This window comes from Cygnus atratus, unplaced genomic scaffold (assembly GCF_013377495.2).
Source record: "Cygnus atratus isolate AKBS03 ecotype Queensland, Australia unplaced genomic scaffold, CAtr_DNAZoo_HiC_assembly HiC_scaffold_64, whole genome shotgun sequence".
Lineage (NCBI taxonomy): Eukaryota > Metazoa > Chordata > Aves > Anseriformes > Anatidae > Cygnus > Cygnus atratus.
In genome coordinates, this window is record NW_026110189.1 from 1503 (window position 1) to 21169 (window position 19667).

At 55.8% G+C, this 19667-nt stretch overlaps 1 protein-coding gene across 1 annotated transcript; it reads right to left on the reverse strand.

The window, feature by feature from the left end:
• Positions 1-1231: 1231 nt before the first annotated feature.
• Positions 1232-19313, reverse strand: SYVN1 (synoviolin 1; the record flags this gene model as incomplete). Its single annotated transcript, XM_035572216.2, has 18 exons — positions 19255-19313; positions 17885-18033; positions 17302-17394; positions 16711-16863; positions 16579-16627; positions 15358-15461; positions 15121-15247; positions 14766-14865; positions 14624-14689; positions 13563-13679; positions 12234-12385; positions 10746-10868; positions 10583-10657; positions 10297-10483; positions 8987-9075; positions 8149-8297; positions 4571-4702; positions 1232-1357 (listed from the first exon to the last, which is right to left on the reverse strand). Coding segments are annotated over exons 2-18 (1974 nt in total), but the record flags the coding sequence as incomplete, so codon positions are not given.
• Between the last annotated feature and the right edge of the window lie 354 nt (positions 19314-19667).

Consider the following 19667-nt stretch of genomic DNA (forward strand, 5'->3'; position numbering starts at 1 on the left):
GCGTGTAGCACCCCAAAATGCCTTGGGGACCCCAAAATCGTGGCAAAACCAACCCAAAAGCAGCGTGTAGTACCCCGAAACACCCTGAGGACCCCAAAACCGTGGCAAAATCACTGCAAAAGCAGCGTGTAGCACCCCAAAACGCCTCGGGAACCCCAAAATAGTGGCAAAATTCAATGTGTAGCACCCCAAACTTGTGATAAAAGCAGCGTGTAGCACCCCAAAACATCTCGGAGACCACAGAATTGTGGCAAAACCAACCCAAAAGCAGTGTATAGCACCCTGCAATGCCTTGGGGACCCCAAAATCGTGGCAAAACCAACCTAAAAGCAGCGTGTAGCACCCCAAAACACCCTGAGGACCCTAAAACCATGGCAAAATCAACGCAAAAGCAGCGTGTAGCACCCCAAAATGCCTCGGGGAACCCAAAATCATGGCAAAATCAAAGCAAAAGCAGTGTGTAGCACCCCAAAACGCCTCGGGAACCCCAAAATAGTGGCAAAATTCAATGTGTAGCACCCCAAACTTGTGATAAAAGCAGCGTGTAGCACCCCAAAACATCTCGGAGACCACAGAATTGTGGCAAAACCAACCCAAAAGCAGCGTGTAGCACCCCAAAACACCCTGAGGACCCCAAAACCGTGGCAAAATCAACGCAAAAGCAGCGTGTAGCACCCCAAAATGCCTCGGGGACCCCAAAATCATGGCAAAATCAAAGCAAAAGCAGCGTGTAGCACCCCAAAACACCTCGGGGACCCCAAAATCATGGCAAAATTCAACGTGTAGCACCCCAAACTTGTGATCAAAGCAGCGTGTAGCCCCCCAAAACATCTCGGAGACCACAGAATTGTGGCAAAACCAACCCAAAAGCAGCGTATAGCACCCCAAAATGCCTTGGGGACCCCAAAATCGTGGCAAAATCAACCTAAAAGCAGCGTGTAGCACCCCAAAACACCCTGAGGACCCCAAAACCGTGGCAAAATCACTGCAAAAGCAGCGTGTAGCACCCCGAAATGCCTCGGGGACCCCAAAATCATGGGAAAATCAGCGTGTAGCACCCCAAACTTGTGATAAAAGCAGCGTGTAGCCCCCAAAACATCTCGGAGACCACAGAATTGTGGCAAAACCAACCCAAAAGCAGCGTGTAGCACCCCAAAACACCCTGAGGACCCCAAAACCGTGGCAAAATCCCCGCGCAGCCCCCGAACCCCCTCCCCGGGACCCCGCGCACCTCCTCGGTCTCGGGCCCGCAGTGGAAGCGGCGCTCCATGTCGGCGTACTTCTTCCAGTAGCCGTAGCAGTACGGGTAGTGCGAGAAAAAGGCGTCGAAAGCCTTGCGGGCGGCCGGCAGGTGGTTCTGCGGGGGGGGGAGAGGGGGTTTGGGGCGAAAAGGGGCCTTTTCGGACAACACCGCGAGGCTCGGAAACGATCGCGGTTTGTTGTAACCGAATTTTAACCCAAAGGGCGCCTTAAGATGAATTTTCCAGGGGGTTTCTGACAACATCGCAGGTTTTCAGAGCACGTTAAAGTTAATTATAACCAGATTAAAGTGAGTTTTAACCAAATTTTCACCCAAAGGGCGCCTTAAAATGAATTTTGAGGCAGCTTCTGACAATATCATGCTTTTTTGTAAGACATTAAAACAAATTTTAACCAAATTTCAAGCCAAATGGTGTCTTAAAATGGATTTTTGAGGCAGTTTCTGATAGCATCGTGAGTTTTCAGAGCAGATTAAAGTTAATTTTAACCAGATTAAAATGAATTTTCACCAAACATTAACCCAAACTGCCTCTTAAAATGAATTTTGAGGCAGCTTCTGACAATATCATGCTTTTTTGTAGGACATTAAAACAAATTTTAACCCAAACGGCGCCTTAAAATCAGTTTTCGAGGCAGCTTCTGACAACATCGCAGGTTTTCAGAGCACGTTAAAGTTAATTATAACCAGATTAAAGTGAGTTTTAACCAAATTTTCACCCAAAGGGCGCCTTAAAATGGATTTTGAGGCAGTTTCTGACAATATTGCAGGTTTTTGTAGCATTAAAACAAATTTTAACCAAATTTCAAGCCAAATGGCACCTTAAAATCAATTTTTGAGGCAGCTTCTGACAATATCGTGGGTTTTTGGAGCAAATTAAAGTTAATTATAACCAGATTAAAACGAATTTTAACCAAATTTCAAGCCAGTGCCTGGAGATGTATTTTCAAGGTAGTTTCTGACAATATCGTGGCTTTTCTTAGCATATTAAAATGAATTTTATCCAAATTTCAAGCCAAACGGCGTCTTAAAATGAATTTTCGAGGCAGTTTCTGACAATATCGTGGGTTTTTGTAGCAGATTAAAGTTAATTATAATCAGATTAAAATGAATTTTAACCAAATTTTAACACAAACAGCATCTTAAAATGATTTTTAATTTAAATTTCAATAGGATTTTTATTTGGCGTGAGTTTTAACAGAATGTTTTTATGAAAATTTAACAGGGCACGGACTCAGAGCAAGGTTTAATTAACATTTTAATGAACGTTTTTAACGTTTTAACGTTAATTTCCCCCGGGGCAGTGGCCTGGGGAGAGTTTTAATGAAGTTTTAATGGGGTGGAGGCTTGGGAAGGGTTTTAATAAGGTTTAAGGCGCAAGGGAAGCTTTAACGAAGGCTGGAAATTAACGGGGAGTTTTAATGAAGACTTAACGGGGCTGGAAATTAAGGGAGAATTTTAATGAAGATTTGACAAGGAAAAGGCTCACGAAAACCTTTAATTAAGTTTTAATTGGGATGAAAATTGATTTTTACTCCAACTTTAACGGGGGGCGTTAGTTTTAACAAAGGTTTAATGGGATGGTGGAATGGGGCTTTAACGGGGTTTTAACGGGGTTCTTTCAACGTTTTTTTTTTTTTAAATGGGGTTTTAACGGGGCTGGAAACTCAGAATTTTAATGAAAATTTAGCAAGGCTAAAAACTAATGGAGAATTTTAACGAAAATTTAATAGGATTGGAAACTAACGGAGAATTTTAACAAAGATTTAACGGGGCTGGAAACTCAAGAAGAGTTTAAACGAAGATTTAATAGGACTGGAAACTCACAAAAAGTTTTAATGAATATTTAACGGGACTGGAAACTCCGAGGAAGTTTTAATTAAGATTTAATGGGGCTGAAAACTCAAAATTTTAATGAAAATTTTACAAAACTGGAAACTAATGGGGAATTTTAATGAGCATTTAATAGGACTGGAAAATAATGGGGAGTTTTAACAAGGATTTAATGGGGCTGGAAACTCAAAGTTTTAATGAAAATTTAACAGGGCTGAAAATTCCAAATTTGAATGAAAATTTAACAAAACTTGAAACTAACGGACAACTTTAACAAACATTTTATAGGACTGGGAACTAACAGAAAATTTTAACAAAGATTTAATAGACTACAAACTAACGAAGCGTTTTAAAGAAAATTTAATAGAACTAAAAACCCAAGGGGAGATTTAATTAACATTTAACAGGGCTGAAAATTCAGAATTTTAATGAAAATTTAAGAAAACTGGAAACTAACGGAGAATTTTAACAAGGATTCAATAGGACTCGAAACTAATAAAGAGTTTGAATGAAGATTCAATAGAATTGGAAACTCAGAGTTCTAAGGAAGATTTAACAGGGATGAAAACTCAGAATTTTAATGAAAATTTAACAAAATTGGAAACGAATAGAGAATTTTAACGAGGATTTAATAGGACTAGCAACTAATAAAAAGATTTAATGAAAATTTAGTATGACCAGAAACGCAAAGAGAGTTTTAACGAAGATTTAATGGGGCTGAAAACTCAGAATTTTAACGAAAATTTAATGGGGCTAGAAACTAACGGAGAATTTTAATGAAGATTTAATAGGACTGGAAAATCAGGAGAAGATTTAACGAATATTTGATGGGACTGGAAGCTCCAAAAAAAGTTTTCCTTAAGATTTAATGATGCTGAAAACTCAGAACTTTAATGAAAATTTTACAAAACTGGAAACTAATGGGGAATTTTAACGAGAATGTAATAGGATTGGAAAATAACGGGGGAGTTTTAATGAAAATTTAATGGTGCTAGAAACTCAGAGTTTTAATGAAGACTTAATGGGGCCGAAAATTCCAAATTTGAATGAAAATTTAACAAAACTTGGAACTAACGAAGAGCTTTAACAAAGACTTTATAGGATTGGAAAGTAACGGAGAATTTTAATGAAGATTTAACAGGAGTAGAAACTAATAACGAGTTTTAGTGCAGATTTAATGGGGCTGGAAACTCCAAGACTTTTAATTAAGATTTAATGGGGCTTCAAATTCAAAATTTGAATGAAAATTTAACAAATCTTGAAACTAACGGGGGATTTTAACCAAGATTTAAGAGGATTGGAAAGCAGCAGGAAGTTTTAACGAAAACTTAATAGGACTGGAAACTCAGACAGAACTTAAACGAAGATTTAACGGGGCCACCACCTCGTAGCGTGTTTTAATGAAATTTTTAATGGGGTGGGCGCCCCGGGCGCTGTTAATTAGGGCACTAACGAGCTTTTTGCCCAAGCTTTGCCCACCTCCTGCTCGACGTACTGCAGCAGCTCGGTCCAGGCGGTGAAGTCGTGGGGGTTGTCGCGCGCCGCCCGCCAGAACTTCTCGAAGTCCGGGGGGTAACCGGGGGCGGCCTCGTCCGCGGGGGGCTCGGGGTCCTGGGGGGCCGGGGGGGCCTCGGGAAGGGCCGGGGGGGGCTCCTCGGGCTCGGGGGGGGCGGCGGCGGCGCCGTTGCAGCTCTGGGGGTCGGGGCCGGCGCCGCGCTCGTCCTCGGTGCTGCTGGGCTCGGGGGGCGGCAGCTCCGCCGCGGGGGCTGCAGGGGGGGGGGAAATGGGGTTAAGAAAAGGGTTTGGGGTGCCCCCCCGCCCAATTAGGGCTCCCCCCAGGATTGTTTCCCCCGCTGTTTATCACCACAGCCCCTGTTGCTGCCCTATAAACACTACAGAACTCCCCCAGCCCCATAACGCTCAGCTCTGGAGCCCCCCCCACCCCATAACCCCCCCCAACCCCCCCCAGTTCCCCAGCCCCAATGTTCCCCCCCAACCTACCCCGCAACCCCCCCAAGCTCCAACCAACCCCATAACTCCCCCACCCCGTAACCCCCAAACTTATCTCACAGCCCACCCTAAACCGCCCCATAACCCCCCCAAACTGCCCCATAGCTCCCCCCATCCCATAACCCCCCCTTACCCTCCCCACAGACCCCCCCACGCCCCAACCTACCCTCATAACCCCCCCCAAACCCCCACCAAAACCCATAACCGCTCCTAACCAATACCGTAACCCCCAGACCCCCCCTAACCCCCCAAAGCATCCCCTCTTAATCCCCCCAGCCCCATAAACCCCCCCAACCCACCCCAAAGACCCCCGTAACCCCCTTAACCCCTCATAAGCCCCCCCAGCCCACCTCAAGGCCCCCCCATAGCCCCCCCAAATCCCCTCACAAACCCTCCATATCCCCCCAAACCCCATAAAATCCCCCCCAGACCTTATAAACCCCCTCATAACCCCCTCTAACCCACCACAAAGCCCCCCCCAAACCCCACAACTCCCCCATAACCCCCACAAACCCCATAAAATCCCCATAAAGCCCCCCCCAACCCACCTCAAGGCCCCCCCCAACCACCCCCCAGCCCCATAATTTCCCTCATAAACCCCATAAAATCCCCCCCAGCCCCCCCACAACGCCCCCCAACCCCATAAAACCCCCAGAAGCCCCCCCCAACCCACCTCAAGGCCCCCCGTAACCCCCCCAGCCCCATAAATCCCTTCATAAATCCCACCAAACCCCATAAAACCCCCAACCCACCTCAAGGCCCCCTCATAACCCCCCCAGCCCCCCCCAATCCCCTCACAAACCCTCCCTATCCCCCCCCCCCCAAACCCCATAAAATCCCCCATAACCCCCCCGTCCCTCACCGCTGCCCCCCCCGCCGCCGTCGCCGTCCCCCAGCGCCCCCTGAGCGCTCCCGGGCGCCTCAGGCCCCTCCGCCGCCATTTCGCTGCCCCCCCCCCTCCCCCACGGCGCATGCGCGGCGCGCAAAGCTCCGGGCGGAACCACCGAGGCGGCTGCCCAGAGCGGCCGCGCCCAGCGGCCCTCCTGCCCCCCTTGGAGGACCCGCGGTGCACAGAGAGCACCATAGAGATGCGGCACCATAGAGGCGAGGCCGGAAGCGAGGCTAGAAGGGCCCGGAGCTGGGCGCCAACCATAGAGACGGCCATAGGGAAGCATTAGGGGGTGAGTGAGCAGAGCGGCCCGTGGAGGACTTGTCCTGCAGCCTTTATTCCGCCTATGTACAATTAAGCTCTTACAAATGTGTACACTATTTACAAATTAAATAATTAACCCGCCGCGGCGGGAGAGGGGGGGCTGGGTGAGTTAACGGGGGCGGGCTTTGGGGCGAAAAGGAGGGGGTTTGGGGTCAAACGGAGCGGCTTTGGGGCCAAAGGGGGCGGTTTGGGGGGCGAAAAGGAGGGGGTTTGGGGGTGAAAGGGGGCGGTTTTGGGGTCAAAGGGAGGGCTTGGGGGTGAAAGGGGGGGGGGTTAGGGTGAAAAGTAGGAGCTTAGGGTCAAAGGGAGGGGATTTGGGGTCAAAACGGGGCGTTTCGGGGGTCAAAAGGAGGGGTTTGGGGTCAAAAAAAAAGGGATTTGGGACCGAAGGGGGCGGTTTTGGGACGACAAAGAGGGATCCTGGGGGCAAAATGGGCTGATTTAGGGTCAAACGGAGGGACTCTGGGGGCAAGGGATGGGTTTCGGGGTCAAAAAAAAGTTTGGGGTGAAAAGGAGGGATTTTAGGGTCACAAGGAGGAGTTTCAGGGTCACAAAGGAGGGAGTTGGGGCCAAAACGAGGGGCTTTAGGGTCAAAAGGAAGGGTTTTGGGGTTAAAGGGGGCGTTTTGGGGGCCAGATGCCCCCCTTCGCAACCCCCCCTCCTTTGCTCCCCTTTTCACACCCGCCCCGAAACGAAGGAAAACCCCGAGGAACCCACCCCAAAAATCCTCGACCGGCCGCAGCTCCGCCATTTCCACTCCAAATTATAAAAAAAAAAAAGGATTAAAAGACCAACTCCCGCCCCGTTATTGCCCGATTTCGCCTGAACGAGCCCCAAATTCCACCCCCGGGCCCCGCTCCCCCCCCCCCGGCCCCCGTTTTTCCCTGAGATTTTGGGGCTCCTGGAAGCCCGCTGGGTTCGAAGAGGCACTGAAGGGCGAGGGCCAACGGGGTTTGCGGCCGGGGTCGCCCCCCCGGGGGGGAAAACGGGGTGAAAACCCCACATTTTGGGGCCACGAGGGGGTGAAACGCCCCAACCCCCCCCCCCCGGGGCTGTCCCGAGGATAAAGGGTTAATACTGCAAGGAGGGGGGCGGAAAGCACCCCAAAATCCCAAATGGCTCAAAGCTTTAGGGTTTGACCCCAAAACTGGGGGGGGGGGTTGAGAGCCGCCGGGGGGGGGGGGGGGGGGGGGGGGGTACCCGAGAAGGAAACCGGGTTAAAACCACGAGGTTTTGAGCAATTTCAAAGGGGGACGGTGTTTTCATAACCGAACCCCGTCCCACATCCGGAGGTAGAGAAAAATGGGGTGAAAATGGGCGAAAACGGGTCAGGGGGGCGCTGCTGAGGGAACTCCCCCAAAGGGGAGGCCGTGAGCCTCCGGATTGCTTTTTTTTTTTTTTTTTGGGGGGGGGGGGGCGGTTGAAAAGTGGGGGAAAAGGGGGCGCGGGCGGCTCGTGGGGGGGCTCCAAAATGGAGGGCGAGGGGAGAGGAGGCCTCGGGGGGGTCTCCGAAAGGGAGGCCGAGGGGGACAGCGGCCTCCAAGGGCCCCCAAAACGGAGGGGGCGAGGGGGAGGGGCAGCCTCCAAGGGTCCCTAAAACGGAGGCCGAGGGGAGCGGCGGCTTCCAGGCCCCCCCCCTCCCCCCCCAAAACAGAGGAGAAGGGGGGCAGCGGCCCTCCGAGGGTCCCCCCAAAACGGAGGCCGAGGGGAGCGGCGGCCTCTGAGCGTCCCCAAAATGGAGGCCGAGGGCATCAGCGGCCTCCGGGGGGGGGGGGAAGGGGGTCTCCAAAAGGGAGGCCGGGGCCGTCAGAGGGAGGGGGGCCGGGGCCGGCGCCCCCAGTTTCCGCAGGCGGCGGCGGCGCAGCTCGGCCGTGTCGGGTTCGCCGGGCACGGGTGAGCCTTCGGCCTCCTCCTCCTCGTCCTCCTCTTCCTCCTCCTCGGGGCGGGGGGTGAAGCCTTCGGCGCCTGAGGGGCCCGGGGGATCTGGGGGGAGGGGGCAAGGGAGGAAAGGGACCCGTTAGCTCCCGGTTCCAAACCCGGTTCCAGACCCGGTCTGAGACCTGGTCTGAGACCCGATTCCAGACCCAATTCCAAACCAGGTCTGGAACCCAGTCTGAGACCCAATTCCAGACCTGGTCTGAGACCCGATTCCAGACCTGATTCCAAACCTGGTCTGAGACCCAATTCCAGACCCGGTCTAGAACCCGGTCTGAGACCCGATTCCAAACCTGGTCTGAGACCCGATTCCAGACCCGATTCCAAACCCGGTCTGGAACCCAGTCTGGAACCCGATTCCAAACCTGGTCTAGAACCCGGTCTGAGACCCGATTCCAGACCCAGTCTGAGACCCGATTCCAAACCCAGTCTGGAACCCAGTCTGGAACCCGATTCCAAACCTGGTCTAGAACCCGGTCTGAGACCCGATTCCAAACCCAATTCCAAACCTGGTCTGAGACCTGATTCCAGACCCGATTCCAAACCACGTCTGGAACCCAGTCTGAGACCCAATTCCAGACCCGGTCTGAGACCCAATTCCAGACCCGGTCTGAGACCTGGTCTGAGACCCGATTCCAGACCCGATTCCAAACCAGGTCTGGAACCCAGTCTGAGACCCAATTCCAAACCCCGTCTGGAACCCGGTCTGAGACCCGATTCCCCCCAAAGTCACGCACCGGAGGAGCTGGGCTCGGCGGGGGGCGAGGGGGCACCGGGCTCCGTGGTGGTGGGGGGTTGGGGGGCAGCGGTGGGGGGCCGGGGGGGCCTGGGGGGAGAAAACGGGGAGACACGGTTAAAAAGGAAACCCCCCAAAACGGCTTTTGGGCTGCGAGGGGCCGCCTCACTCCCCCCTCCCCTATTTGCCCTTTCCCAATTTTTCCCTTTTCCTCCCCAATTTTCCCCTTCCCCAATTTCTTCTTCTTCCCCCTACCCATTTCCCCCAATTTCTCCCCACCCCCCCCCTTTCCTCCCCAAACCCCCAATTTCCCCCCCAATTTCCCCCAATCCAGCCTTTCCCCTCCAATTTCCCCCCAACCCCTTTCACCCCCATTTCCCCCCAACCCCCCTTTCCCCCTGAATTTCCCCCCCAAATCCCCCACCCCCAAATTCTCCCCACACACCCCAAACGCCCCCTTTCCTCCCCCCCAAATCCCCCACCCCCCAATTCCCCCCAATCCCCCCAGACCCCAAGCCCCCTCCCCTTCCCCAATTACACCCCAATGGATCTTTCCCCCCTTTCCCCCCCAAATCCCGTTTCCCCCCCAAATTCCCCCCTCTCCACCTCCCAACCCCCTCATTCCCCCCCAAACCCCCTCCCAGCCCCCCAAACCCCCCAAATCCCCCCAAACCCCCTCCCAGCCCCCCCAAGCCCCCAAATCCCCATTTCCCCCCCAAACCCCCTCCCCCAGCCCCCCCAAAACCCCCAAATCCCCATTTCCCCCCCAAACCCCCTCCCAGCCCCCCCAAACCTCCCAAATTCCCATTTCCCCCCCAAACCCCCCCAATTCCCCCCCAAACCCCCTCCCAGCCCCCCCAAAGCCCCCAAATCCCCATTTCCCCCCCCAACCCCCCAAATTCCCCCCATTTCCCCCCCAAACCCCCTCCCAGCCCCCCCAAACCCCCCAAATTCCCCCCATTTCCCCCCCAAACCCCCCAAATTCCCCCCATTTCACCCAACCCCCCTCCCAGCCCCCCCCAAACCCCCCCAATTCCCCCAAATTCCCCCCATTTCCCCCCCAAACCCCCTCCCAGCCCCCCCAAACCCCCCAAATTCCCCCCATTTCACCCCCCAACACCCCTCCCAGCCCCCCCCAAAGCCCCCAAACCCCCCAAATCCCCCCCATTTCCCCCCCAAGCCCCCTCCCAGCCCCCCCAAACCCCCCAAATTCCCCCCATTTCCCCCCCAAACCCCCCAAACCCCCCAAATCCCCCCCAAATCCTCCCCCAACCCCCCCCCCCCGACCCCAAATCCCCCCCCCGGCCCTACCCCAGCGCCGCCAGCACGCTCAGGTACTGGTTGATCTGCAGCATGGCGGCGTCCAGCAGCGTGTGGATGTCCCGCAGGCACCGCAGCCGCGCCTCCACGTGCTGCCGCTCGTGGCCCTCCAGCGCCCGCAGCTCCTCCGCCGTCAGCCCCGCGAAGCCCGCGGGGGGCACCGGCATCGGGGGGAACCCTGCGGGGGTCCGCCGGTGAAGGACGAAGGGAAAAAAAAAAAAAAAAACCAAACCAAAAACCACCCCAAAATCCCCTAAAAACTCAACCGGAGGCTTACCGAAAAGCGGAGGCCACGGCATCGCCAGCCACGGGGGCGGGAGGGGAAGGGCGGAGGCGTCGGCGGCCCTGGGAGCTAAGGGGTTAAAAAAAAATGCGGTGAACGGGGTGGGAAATGGAAGATTTGCCCCCAAAATCAGGGTGGGGAGAGGGGTGGGGCTCACCTGAAGCGGCAGCGGGGCTCGGAGCCGGGTTTTCGGAGCCGTTGGGGGCGGGAGGGAAGGGCCCCACGGGGGGCCAGAAGGGGAACATGCCCGGGGGAAAGGGCGGCAGCATCCCCTGCGGGACTGGGGGAAAAGAGAGAGAAATCAGCCAAAACACCCCAAAATTCCCTTAAAACGGTCGGCTGCAGGCGCAGGTTCGATGCTGGCTTCGAGTTTCCCCAAAATCAGGCTGAAATCCTACGGTTTTGGGGCACCCAAAAAGCGAAAAGCCGTGGTTTTGGGTGTAGGGTTTCTTTTTGGGATCGTTTTTTTCCCTTTTTGGGATCGTTTTTTCCCTTTTTGGGATCGTTTTTTCCCTTTTTGGGGCCAGAAGGGGAACATGCCTGCGGGAAAGGGCGGCAGCATCCCCTGCGGGACTGGGGGAAAAGAGAGAGAAATCAGCCAAAACACCCCAAAATTCCCTTAAAATGACTGGTTGAAGGCATGGATTCGATGCTGGCTTCGAGTTTCCCCAAACTCAGGCTGAAATCCTACAGTTTTCGGACACCCCAAAAGCAGAAATCTGTGGTTTTGGGTGTAGGGTTTCTTTTTGGGGCCTTTTTTTTTCCCTTTTTGGGGCCTTTTTTTCCCTTTTGGGGGCCTTTTTTTCCCTTTTGGGGGCCAGAAGGGGAACATGCCTGGGGGAAAGGGCGGCAGCATCCCCCGCGGGACTGGGGGAGAAGAGAAATCGGAGCCAAAATACCCCGAAGTTGCTTTAAAACGACTGCCTGAAGGTGTAGGTTTGATGTTCCCTTATAGTTTCCCGAAAACCAGGCTGAAATCCTACAGTTTTGGGGCATCCCAGAAGCAAAAAGCTGTGGGTCTGGGTGTGGGTTTTCTTTCTGGGGTGGCTTTTCCCCCTTCTTTGGGGTGTTTTCCCTTTTTTGGGGGGCACTTTTTTCCTTTCTGGGGCGGCTTTCCCCTTTTTGGGGACCTGTTTTCCCTTTTTGGGGCACGTTTTTATTTTTTGGGGGCACGGTTTCTCCTTTCAGGACCAGCTTTTCCCTTTTTGGGAGCTGTTTTTTTCCTTTCTGGGGTGAGTTTTTCCTTTTTCAGGATGGCTTTTCCCCTTTTTGGGGCACATTTTTCCTTTCTGGGGTGGGTTTTCCCTTTTTGGGGGTGCATTTTCCCCTCTTTGGGGCAAGTTTTTCCCTTTCTGGGGCCGTTTTTTTTCCTCTTTAGGGCAGACTTTTCCCATTTTGGGGTCACATTTTCCCTTTCTGGGGTGCATTTTCCCCTTTTTTGGAGCACTTTTTTCCTTTCTGGGGTAGGTTTTCCCTTTGTGGGGTAGGTTTTCCCCTTTTTTGGGGCACATTTTTCCTTTCTGGGGTAGGTTTTTTCCTCTTTGGGACAGATTTTCCCCTTTTTGGGCGCACGTTTTTCCTTTCTGGGGTGGGTTTTCCCTTTTTGGGGGCTCATTTTCCCCTTTTTTGGGGTGCTGATGCTCACAGTTCGGGGGCTGCGGCGCCGGCGGGGTCTGCGGCGGGGGCTGCGGCTGCTCGGGGGGCTCCGGGGGGGGCTGCGCGGGGAGGGAGGCGCGGAGCACGTCCATGCGGCACGTGGGGCACGTCTGCTGCCGCTGGAACCACGACCGCAGGCAGCTGGCGGGGAAAGACAGCGGGATTTAGGGGTTTACCAGCCCCCTGCCCCAAAGTTACAGCCCCCCGACCCCGTATTTTTGACCGGCGAGACAAATAACACCACCCCGACCCCAAATTTTTGTCCGGAGCGGTGAATCACCTCCCCCAGACCCCAAACCTTTGTCCTGGGGGATGAATCACACCCCCCTGGATCCCAAATCTTCGTTCAGGGTGTCAAGTAACACTCCCCAAACCCCAAATCTTTGTCCTGAGTGGTGAATAACACCCTCTAAATCCCATTTTTTTGTCCTGCGTCACAAATAACACCCCCCAAATCCCAAACTTCTCTCCTGTGGGATGAATCACACCCCCCTGGACCCCAAGTCTTTGTTCAGGGTGTCAAATAACACCCCCAAAACCCCAAATTCTTGTCCTGCCTGACAAATAGCACTCCCCAAACCCCAAATCCTTGTCCTGCCCGACAAATAACACCCCCACGACCCCATATTTTTGTCCAGCGTGGTGAATAACACCCCCTTGACACCAAATCTTTGTCCTGTGGGATGAATAACGCACACCCAGAACCCAAATCTTTGTCCAGGGCAACGAGTAACATCCCCCTGACCCCAAATCCTTGTCCTATGTGACAAATAACACCCCTCAACCCCAAATCTTTGTCCTATGTGACAAATAACACCCTGCAGACCCCAAATCTTTGACGAGGGTGACAAACAACACACCCCAAGCCCCAAACCTTTGCCCTGAGTGGTGAATAACACCCTCTAAACCCCAAATTTCTTGTCCAGCATGACAAATAACACCCCCCGGCCCCAAATCATTGTCCTGCGGGATGAATCGCACAACCCAGACCCCAAATCTTTGACCAGGGTGACAAATAACACCCCCTAAACCCCACATTTTTTTGTGCAGCACGACGAGTAACACCCCCCTGACCCCAAACCTTTGTCCTGTGGGACAAATCCCACCCCCAAGACCCCAAATCTTTGACCAACGTGACGAATAGCACCCCCCGACCCCAAAACTTTGTCTTGTATGACGAATAACACTCCCCAGACCCCATTTTTTTTTTGTCCTGCATGACAAACAACGCCCCCCGGACCCCAAACCTTCGTCCTGTGGGACGAATCCCACCCCCCAGACCCCAAACCTTTGCCCCCGGTGTCCTTTGGGCCCCCACCTGGTGTGGAAGATGTGGTTGCAGGGCAGGCGCTTGGCGCCCGTCACCATCTCCTCGCGGCAGATGATGCAGACGTTGTCCACGGCCTGCAGCTCCTCCGGGGTGGCGTCGGGGTAGCTGCGGGGGAAAAGGGGTTACGGGGAAAGACCTGGGGAAAAAGGGACCGGGAACGGCCCCCCCCCGCGGCGGTCTCCAGGGGTTTGTGGCTGAAATGAAGCTTTGGGGGTGTCTGCAAAGAGGTTTTCCCTATAAAGCCTCTCTAAGGGGGATTTAAGGGGATCCACAAACCCTTTTCCCCCACAAGGTCTCTGTAAGGGGGATTTAAGAGCACCTGCAACCCCTTTCTCCCTGTAAGATCTTTCCAAGGGGGATTTCATGGGATCCACAACCCCATAAGGTCTCTCCAAGGGGGATTTAAGGGCACCTTTTAACCCCTTTCTCCATATATAATCTCTCCAACAGGGACTTAAGGGCATCCACAGCCCCATTTTCCCCTATAAAGGGGATTTAAGGGATTCTGCAACCTCTTCGTCCCTATAAAATCTTTCCCAGGGGGATTTCACGGGATCCACAACCCTACAAGGTCTTCCCAAGGGGGAATTTAAGAGCGTCCATAACCCCTTTTCTCCCTACAAAGTCTCTCCAAGGAGGATTTAAGGGATTCTGCAACCCCTTTCTCCCTGTAAGATCTTTCCAAGGGGGACTTCACAGGACCCACAACCCTACAAGGTCTCTCCAAGGGAGATTTAAGGGCATCCACAACCCCTTTTTCCCCTATAAGGGGGATTTAAGGGATTCTGCAACCCCTTTCTCCCTATAAGATCTTTCCAAGGGGAATTTCGCAGGACCCACAACCCTACAAGGTCTGTCCAAGGGGGACTTAAGGGCATCCACAACCTCTTTCTCCCTCCGAGGTCTCTCCAAAAGGGATCCCCAACCTCCAAGTTCTTCCTACCCCCCCCCTTCTCGTGGTAAGAACGAGTTGTTTTCCCCCAAAACCCTCCTCCGCCTCATTTTTCGGCCCCAAACCAAGCACGCCGGCGGCTCCGCGCGCGACTCACAGCGTGTTCATGTTGCGGATGGCGCGGCGGGACATGATGGCGTCGGTCACGGCTTTCTTGAACTGCCTGCGAGGAAACGGGGACGAATTCGGGGTCACGAAGGAGGAGTCCCGGCCCCGAAAGCCGCCCCGAAGGCGCTCACCTCATGGCCAGGTACATGGGGCGGATGGCGAAGAGGGGGAAGGTGTGCACTTTGATCATGATGGTCATGAAGGCCATGTAGAGGAGGACTTTGATGAAACCTGGGGGGGGGAAAAAGGAAGTTAGGGACGGGTTTTAAATAGTTGCGGGGTGGGGGAAGCGGGACGGGACCCCAAAGGCGGTTTAGGAGGCGATCTGGGGGCTTGTTCCACCTCGTCACCCGCCCCCGAGCACAAATCCCGCTGCTGCTACCACAGACAAAACCCAGCGAGGCGGCAAATGGGATTGTAAGGGGGGTAGAAAACCCCGTAAATCGGGGAGGAAAGGAGGAAAAGGACGGCGGGAGCTCGGCGTACCCGTGAAGAGCTCCGTGTACAGCATGTAGACGGCTTTGCTGTCCCAGGGGTTCTCGTTCTGCAGGTCGATGGAGTGCAGGACGTACTTGATGAAGATGGTGAGGACCATGGTCATGAGGATGGCGTACTGCGGGGCACGAAGAGGGCAGCGGGGGCTCAGGACCGGCTTGGGGGGGGGGGGCTCCGGGAGCAGTTTGGGGGGCGGTTTGGGACCAGCACGGGGCGGGGGGGCCTTACCTCGAAGCCGAAAACCAGCTGGACGGAGGCTCCCCGCGTGAGGATGCTGTGGTACGCGTGGCTGACGAAGAGGAAATCCAGGATCCCCAGCAGGAACATGAGGGCTGCGGCGGGGGGAGAGGGGGGACGAGGGGGGGGACAAAAAAAAAAAAAAGGCAGGTTAGGGACCCCGAAACTGGGGGAGAAACGCCAGAAACAAACAGGGCCCCTGCGAAAAGGGATCGCGCCCCGAAACGCCTCCCGCTGCGGCAGCGGGATCAGTCCCCGTGGGGCTGGTCGGGGTTAATTAGCGTCGGTAACGAGGCTGCTATCACCGTGAGCTCATTAGGAACCCCCCTGCCCACACCCCAACCCCTATTTCCAAGGCCAATCCCCCGCTAATTCCTCCCCCAGCCCATTTGTGGTCTCTAAATCCCTTCCCCACAACCAAAAACGTGTTTTCCTACGCGTCTGGAACCCCATTTTCCCCCAGAACACCTTTTCCTATACGTCTGGGATCCCATTTTCCCCCCAAAAAGCGTTTTCCTATACGTCCGGGACCGCATTTTCCCCCCAAAAAGCGTTTTCCTATACGTCCGGGACCCCATTTTCCCCAAAAAAAAGCGTTTTCCTATACGTCCGGGACCGCATTTTCCCCCCAAAAAGCATTTTCCTATACGTCCGGGACCCCATTTTCCCCCCAAAAAGCGTTTTCCTATACGTCCGGGACCCCATTTTCCCCCAAAAAAGCATTTTCCTATACGTCCGGGACCCCATTTTCCCCCAAAAAAGCGTTTTCCTATACGTCCGGGACCCCATTTTCCCCCAAAAAAGCGTTTTCCTATACGTCCGGGACCCCATTTTCCCCCCAAAAAGCGTTTTCCTATACGTCCGGGACCCCATTTTCCCCCCAAAAAGCGTTTTCCTATGCATCCGGGACCCCATTTTCCCCCAAAAAAGCGCTTTCCTATACATCTGGGACCCCATTTTCCCCCCAAAGCCCTCCTGAAACACCTTTTCCCCACCCGAACCCCAGAGCTCATTAAATCCCCGGCCGGGCCCTCGTTAACGGAGCAGCCCCGATAACGTTATCTCACCCCACGCGTTTCTCCCCCCCCCCACCCTATGCAAATACGGCGCCGAAATTATCTTTCCTGCCCAGCTGCGGAGGAGGCAAAGCTCCCCCCAAGCCGGGAACGGGAAGGATCCGGCCCTGGGGGGGGGAGGAAAGGCGCCACTCACACACGATACGGAAGTGGAAGAGCCAGGAGATGTTGGGGCTCCGCTCCATCTGCGGGAAAAGGGGAGAAAACGCTAAAAACCCCTCCCCTCCGGACCCCAAAATCAAGCTTTTTCGCCTGGTTTTCCACTCACGAAGTCCACCCGGTCCTCGGCCAGCCAGTGGAAGCACTTGAGGAAGAGGAGGAGGGTGAAGAGGGCGACGAAGCGGGGGCTGAAGTCGTCCCTGAAGACGGTGAAGGCCAGGCAGGTCTCCGTCACCGCGTACCACGAGCGCTCCAGGAGGTGCTGCGCGAGAAAGGGAGCTGGCAGGGCGCACAGGGGAGCCCACGATCGCCCCCGGACCCCAAAAAATCAAATAAATCACCCCAAAGACCCGTTAACATCCCCCTCGGCCCCACGGAATTCATCCCTGGAATCCTAAATCCTCCCTAAATCAGAGGATTTAGCTCCCCAGGATGGAAAGAAGATCAAATAACCCCCCCTAAACCTGTTAACGTCTCCCTCGGCCCCACAGGATTCAGCCCTGGAGTCCTAAATCCTCCCCAAATCTAAGAATTTTGCTCCTCAGTGTGGAAAAAAATCTAACAGAGCACCTCTGAGCCCCCCCCAAATTCAATAAAAACCCCTAAAAACCCGTTAACGTCCCCCTCGGCCCCGCAGGATTCGGCCCCGGAGTCCTAAACCCTCCCTAAATCGGAGGATTTCGGGCCAAGCTCGGCTCACCTCCATCTCCGCCGCCCGCAGCTGCCCGAAGAAAACCTTGCCCATGAATTTGCCCAGCAGGAAAACCAGCACGAAGGCCTGGATGTAGAGAACCTGCGGGGGGAAAGAGAGATGGGGAGGTTTTTTGGGGGAAAAAGGGGCGGCTTTGGGGCCAAAAGGGGGCAGTTTGGGGGCGCAAAGGGCGGCTTTGGGGCCAAAAGGGGGCAGTTTGGGGGCGCAAAGGGCGGCTTTGGGGCCAAAAGGGGGCAGTTTGGGGGCGCAAAGGGCGGCTTTGGGGCCCCGAAAGCAGAAGTGAGCCCCCGCACGGCGTTCAGGCGTGACTCCACGCGCCGCCGCCGGCCTCGTTTCCCCTCAACCGCCCCTAATTAATTAATTACCCGCCGGCAAACCCGTCAGGGAAAGCTTCTGAGGCAGGAAATAAACAAACCTCGCGCTCTTCGCGGCCGTTACCCGCGTAAAAATAGACGGGGGGCGCCGCCGGCGGAGGCAGCTCCGCGTTTTCTCCCCCAAAAGCGGGATTTTGCCCCCGAATCTTTTATCCGGGGGGGGGGGGGAGGTTTTTTGGGCCCCCGCCCGTACTCACGGCCATGCTGGGGCTGGATTTGGTGAGATAAACCACGGTGGGGTAGAACTGGTGCTTGAGGTAGTAGGCGTGCGCCACCACGGCCGTGGTGAGCGCCAGGCTCCCCGCCATCACCGCCGCCGTGCACAGCATCTCCGCGGCCCGGCCGCCTGCGGGGGGGGGGGGAAGTATTTTTTTTGGGGGGGAAAAAAGGTTAGCGTGGCGCGAAGTTAGGGGTTGGGGAGGTATCGGGGCGGGTTGGGGCTCGGTGGCAGCGGGGGGTTGTTAAACGCCGGGGTCTGGCCCCAAATTTGGCCCCGTTCATGGCTCCCCCCCCCCGCGGCCGCTGTCCCCCGTAAGTGCCCCCCACCCCCATCTACGCCCCCCCCCCCAACTCCCCCTTCTCTCACAGCCCCCCATAAACACCCCCAACACCCCCCCAAGCCCACCAACGCCCCCTCATATCCCCCCACCCCTATTTACACCCCCCTATACGCACCCCCCACCCCCATCTACAACCCCCCCAACATCCCCCCCAGTATCACTGCCCCCCATAAAGACCCCCAACACCCCCCAAAGCCCCCCCAGATCCCCCAACTCCTATCTACGTACCCCCCCTCCATGTCTCAGCCCCATAAGCCCCCCCCAAACCCCCCCAGCCCTACCTATGCCCCCCAACCTCCCCCCAAAGCGTCACAGCCCCCCGTAAATGCCCCCAACACACCCCCGCCCCCCCCATTCCTACCTACGTGCCCCCCAACCACCCCCCCACTGCGTCACGGACCCCATAAGCACCCCCAAAGCCCCCCCCACTCCAACCTATATGCCCCAAACACCCCCCTCCGCGTTGGAGCCCCCCAGTAAGCGCCCCCAAAGCCCCCCCACACCCCCTAACCCCCCCCAATCCCTACCTACGTGCCCCCCCCACCCCCCCGCTGTGTCACACCCCCCATTAGCACCCCCTAAGCCCCCCCCACTCCAACCTATATGCCCCAAACACCCCCCTCCGCATCGAAGCCCCCCAATAAGCGCCCTCAATGCCCCCCCCACACCCCCTAACCCCCCAACCCCCATCTACGTGCCCCCCACCACCCCCCCACTGCGCCACACCCCCCATAAGCACCCCAAAAGAGCCCCCAAAGGCCCCCTCCACCCCCTAACCCCCCAATCCCTACCTACGTGCCCCCCAACCACCCCCCCACTGCGCCACACCCCCCACAAGCACCCCCAAGGCCCCCCCCACCCCCCCTCCCTGTCACAGCCCCCCATAAGCGCCCCCAAAGGCCCCTCACACCCCCTAACCCCCCCCAAACCGCCCTCACGACCCTCCCCCGCCCCCCTAGCCCCCCCCTTTCCCCTCACGACACAGGCTCTGAGCCTCCCCCACTCACCCGGCCCCGCCGCCGCCGCCGCGCCCCCCGCCTCAGGCCGCTCCTCCCTCAGCCGGAAGCGCCTCGGCGCGAGACACCTCACTTCCGCCCTGCCTGCACCACGCGCCGCCCTGCGGGGGGGGGGAAAGAGGGCAGAATGAAGGGGTCATTTCACCGTTTCCCCTCCACCTAAATTCCTCCATCTCCTTTTTATCTCTGCAGGGATTTATCTGCCGTTTTAATTACCCGCAGGGAGCGGGGGGTGGCGCTGCGGCTCCCCCTGTAACATACATGGGTCACTCCCCCCCCTCGCTCTCGCACTTGGTACGGTCCGAGCCGCCCCTCAGCCGGCGCAGAGGGAGGGGGGCGGGAGCGCCAAGGGTCCCGTGGCTCGCTCTCATTGGCCAGCCCGCGCGGCTCTCAGCCAATCAGAA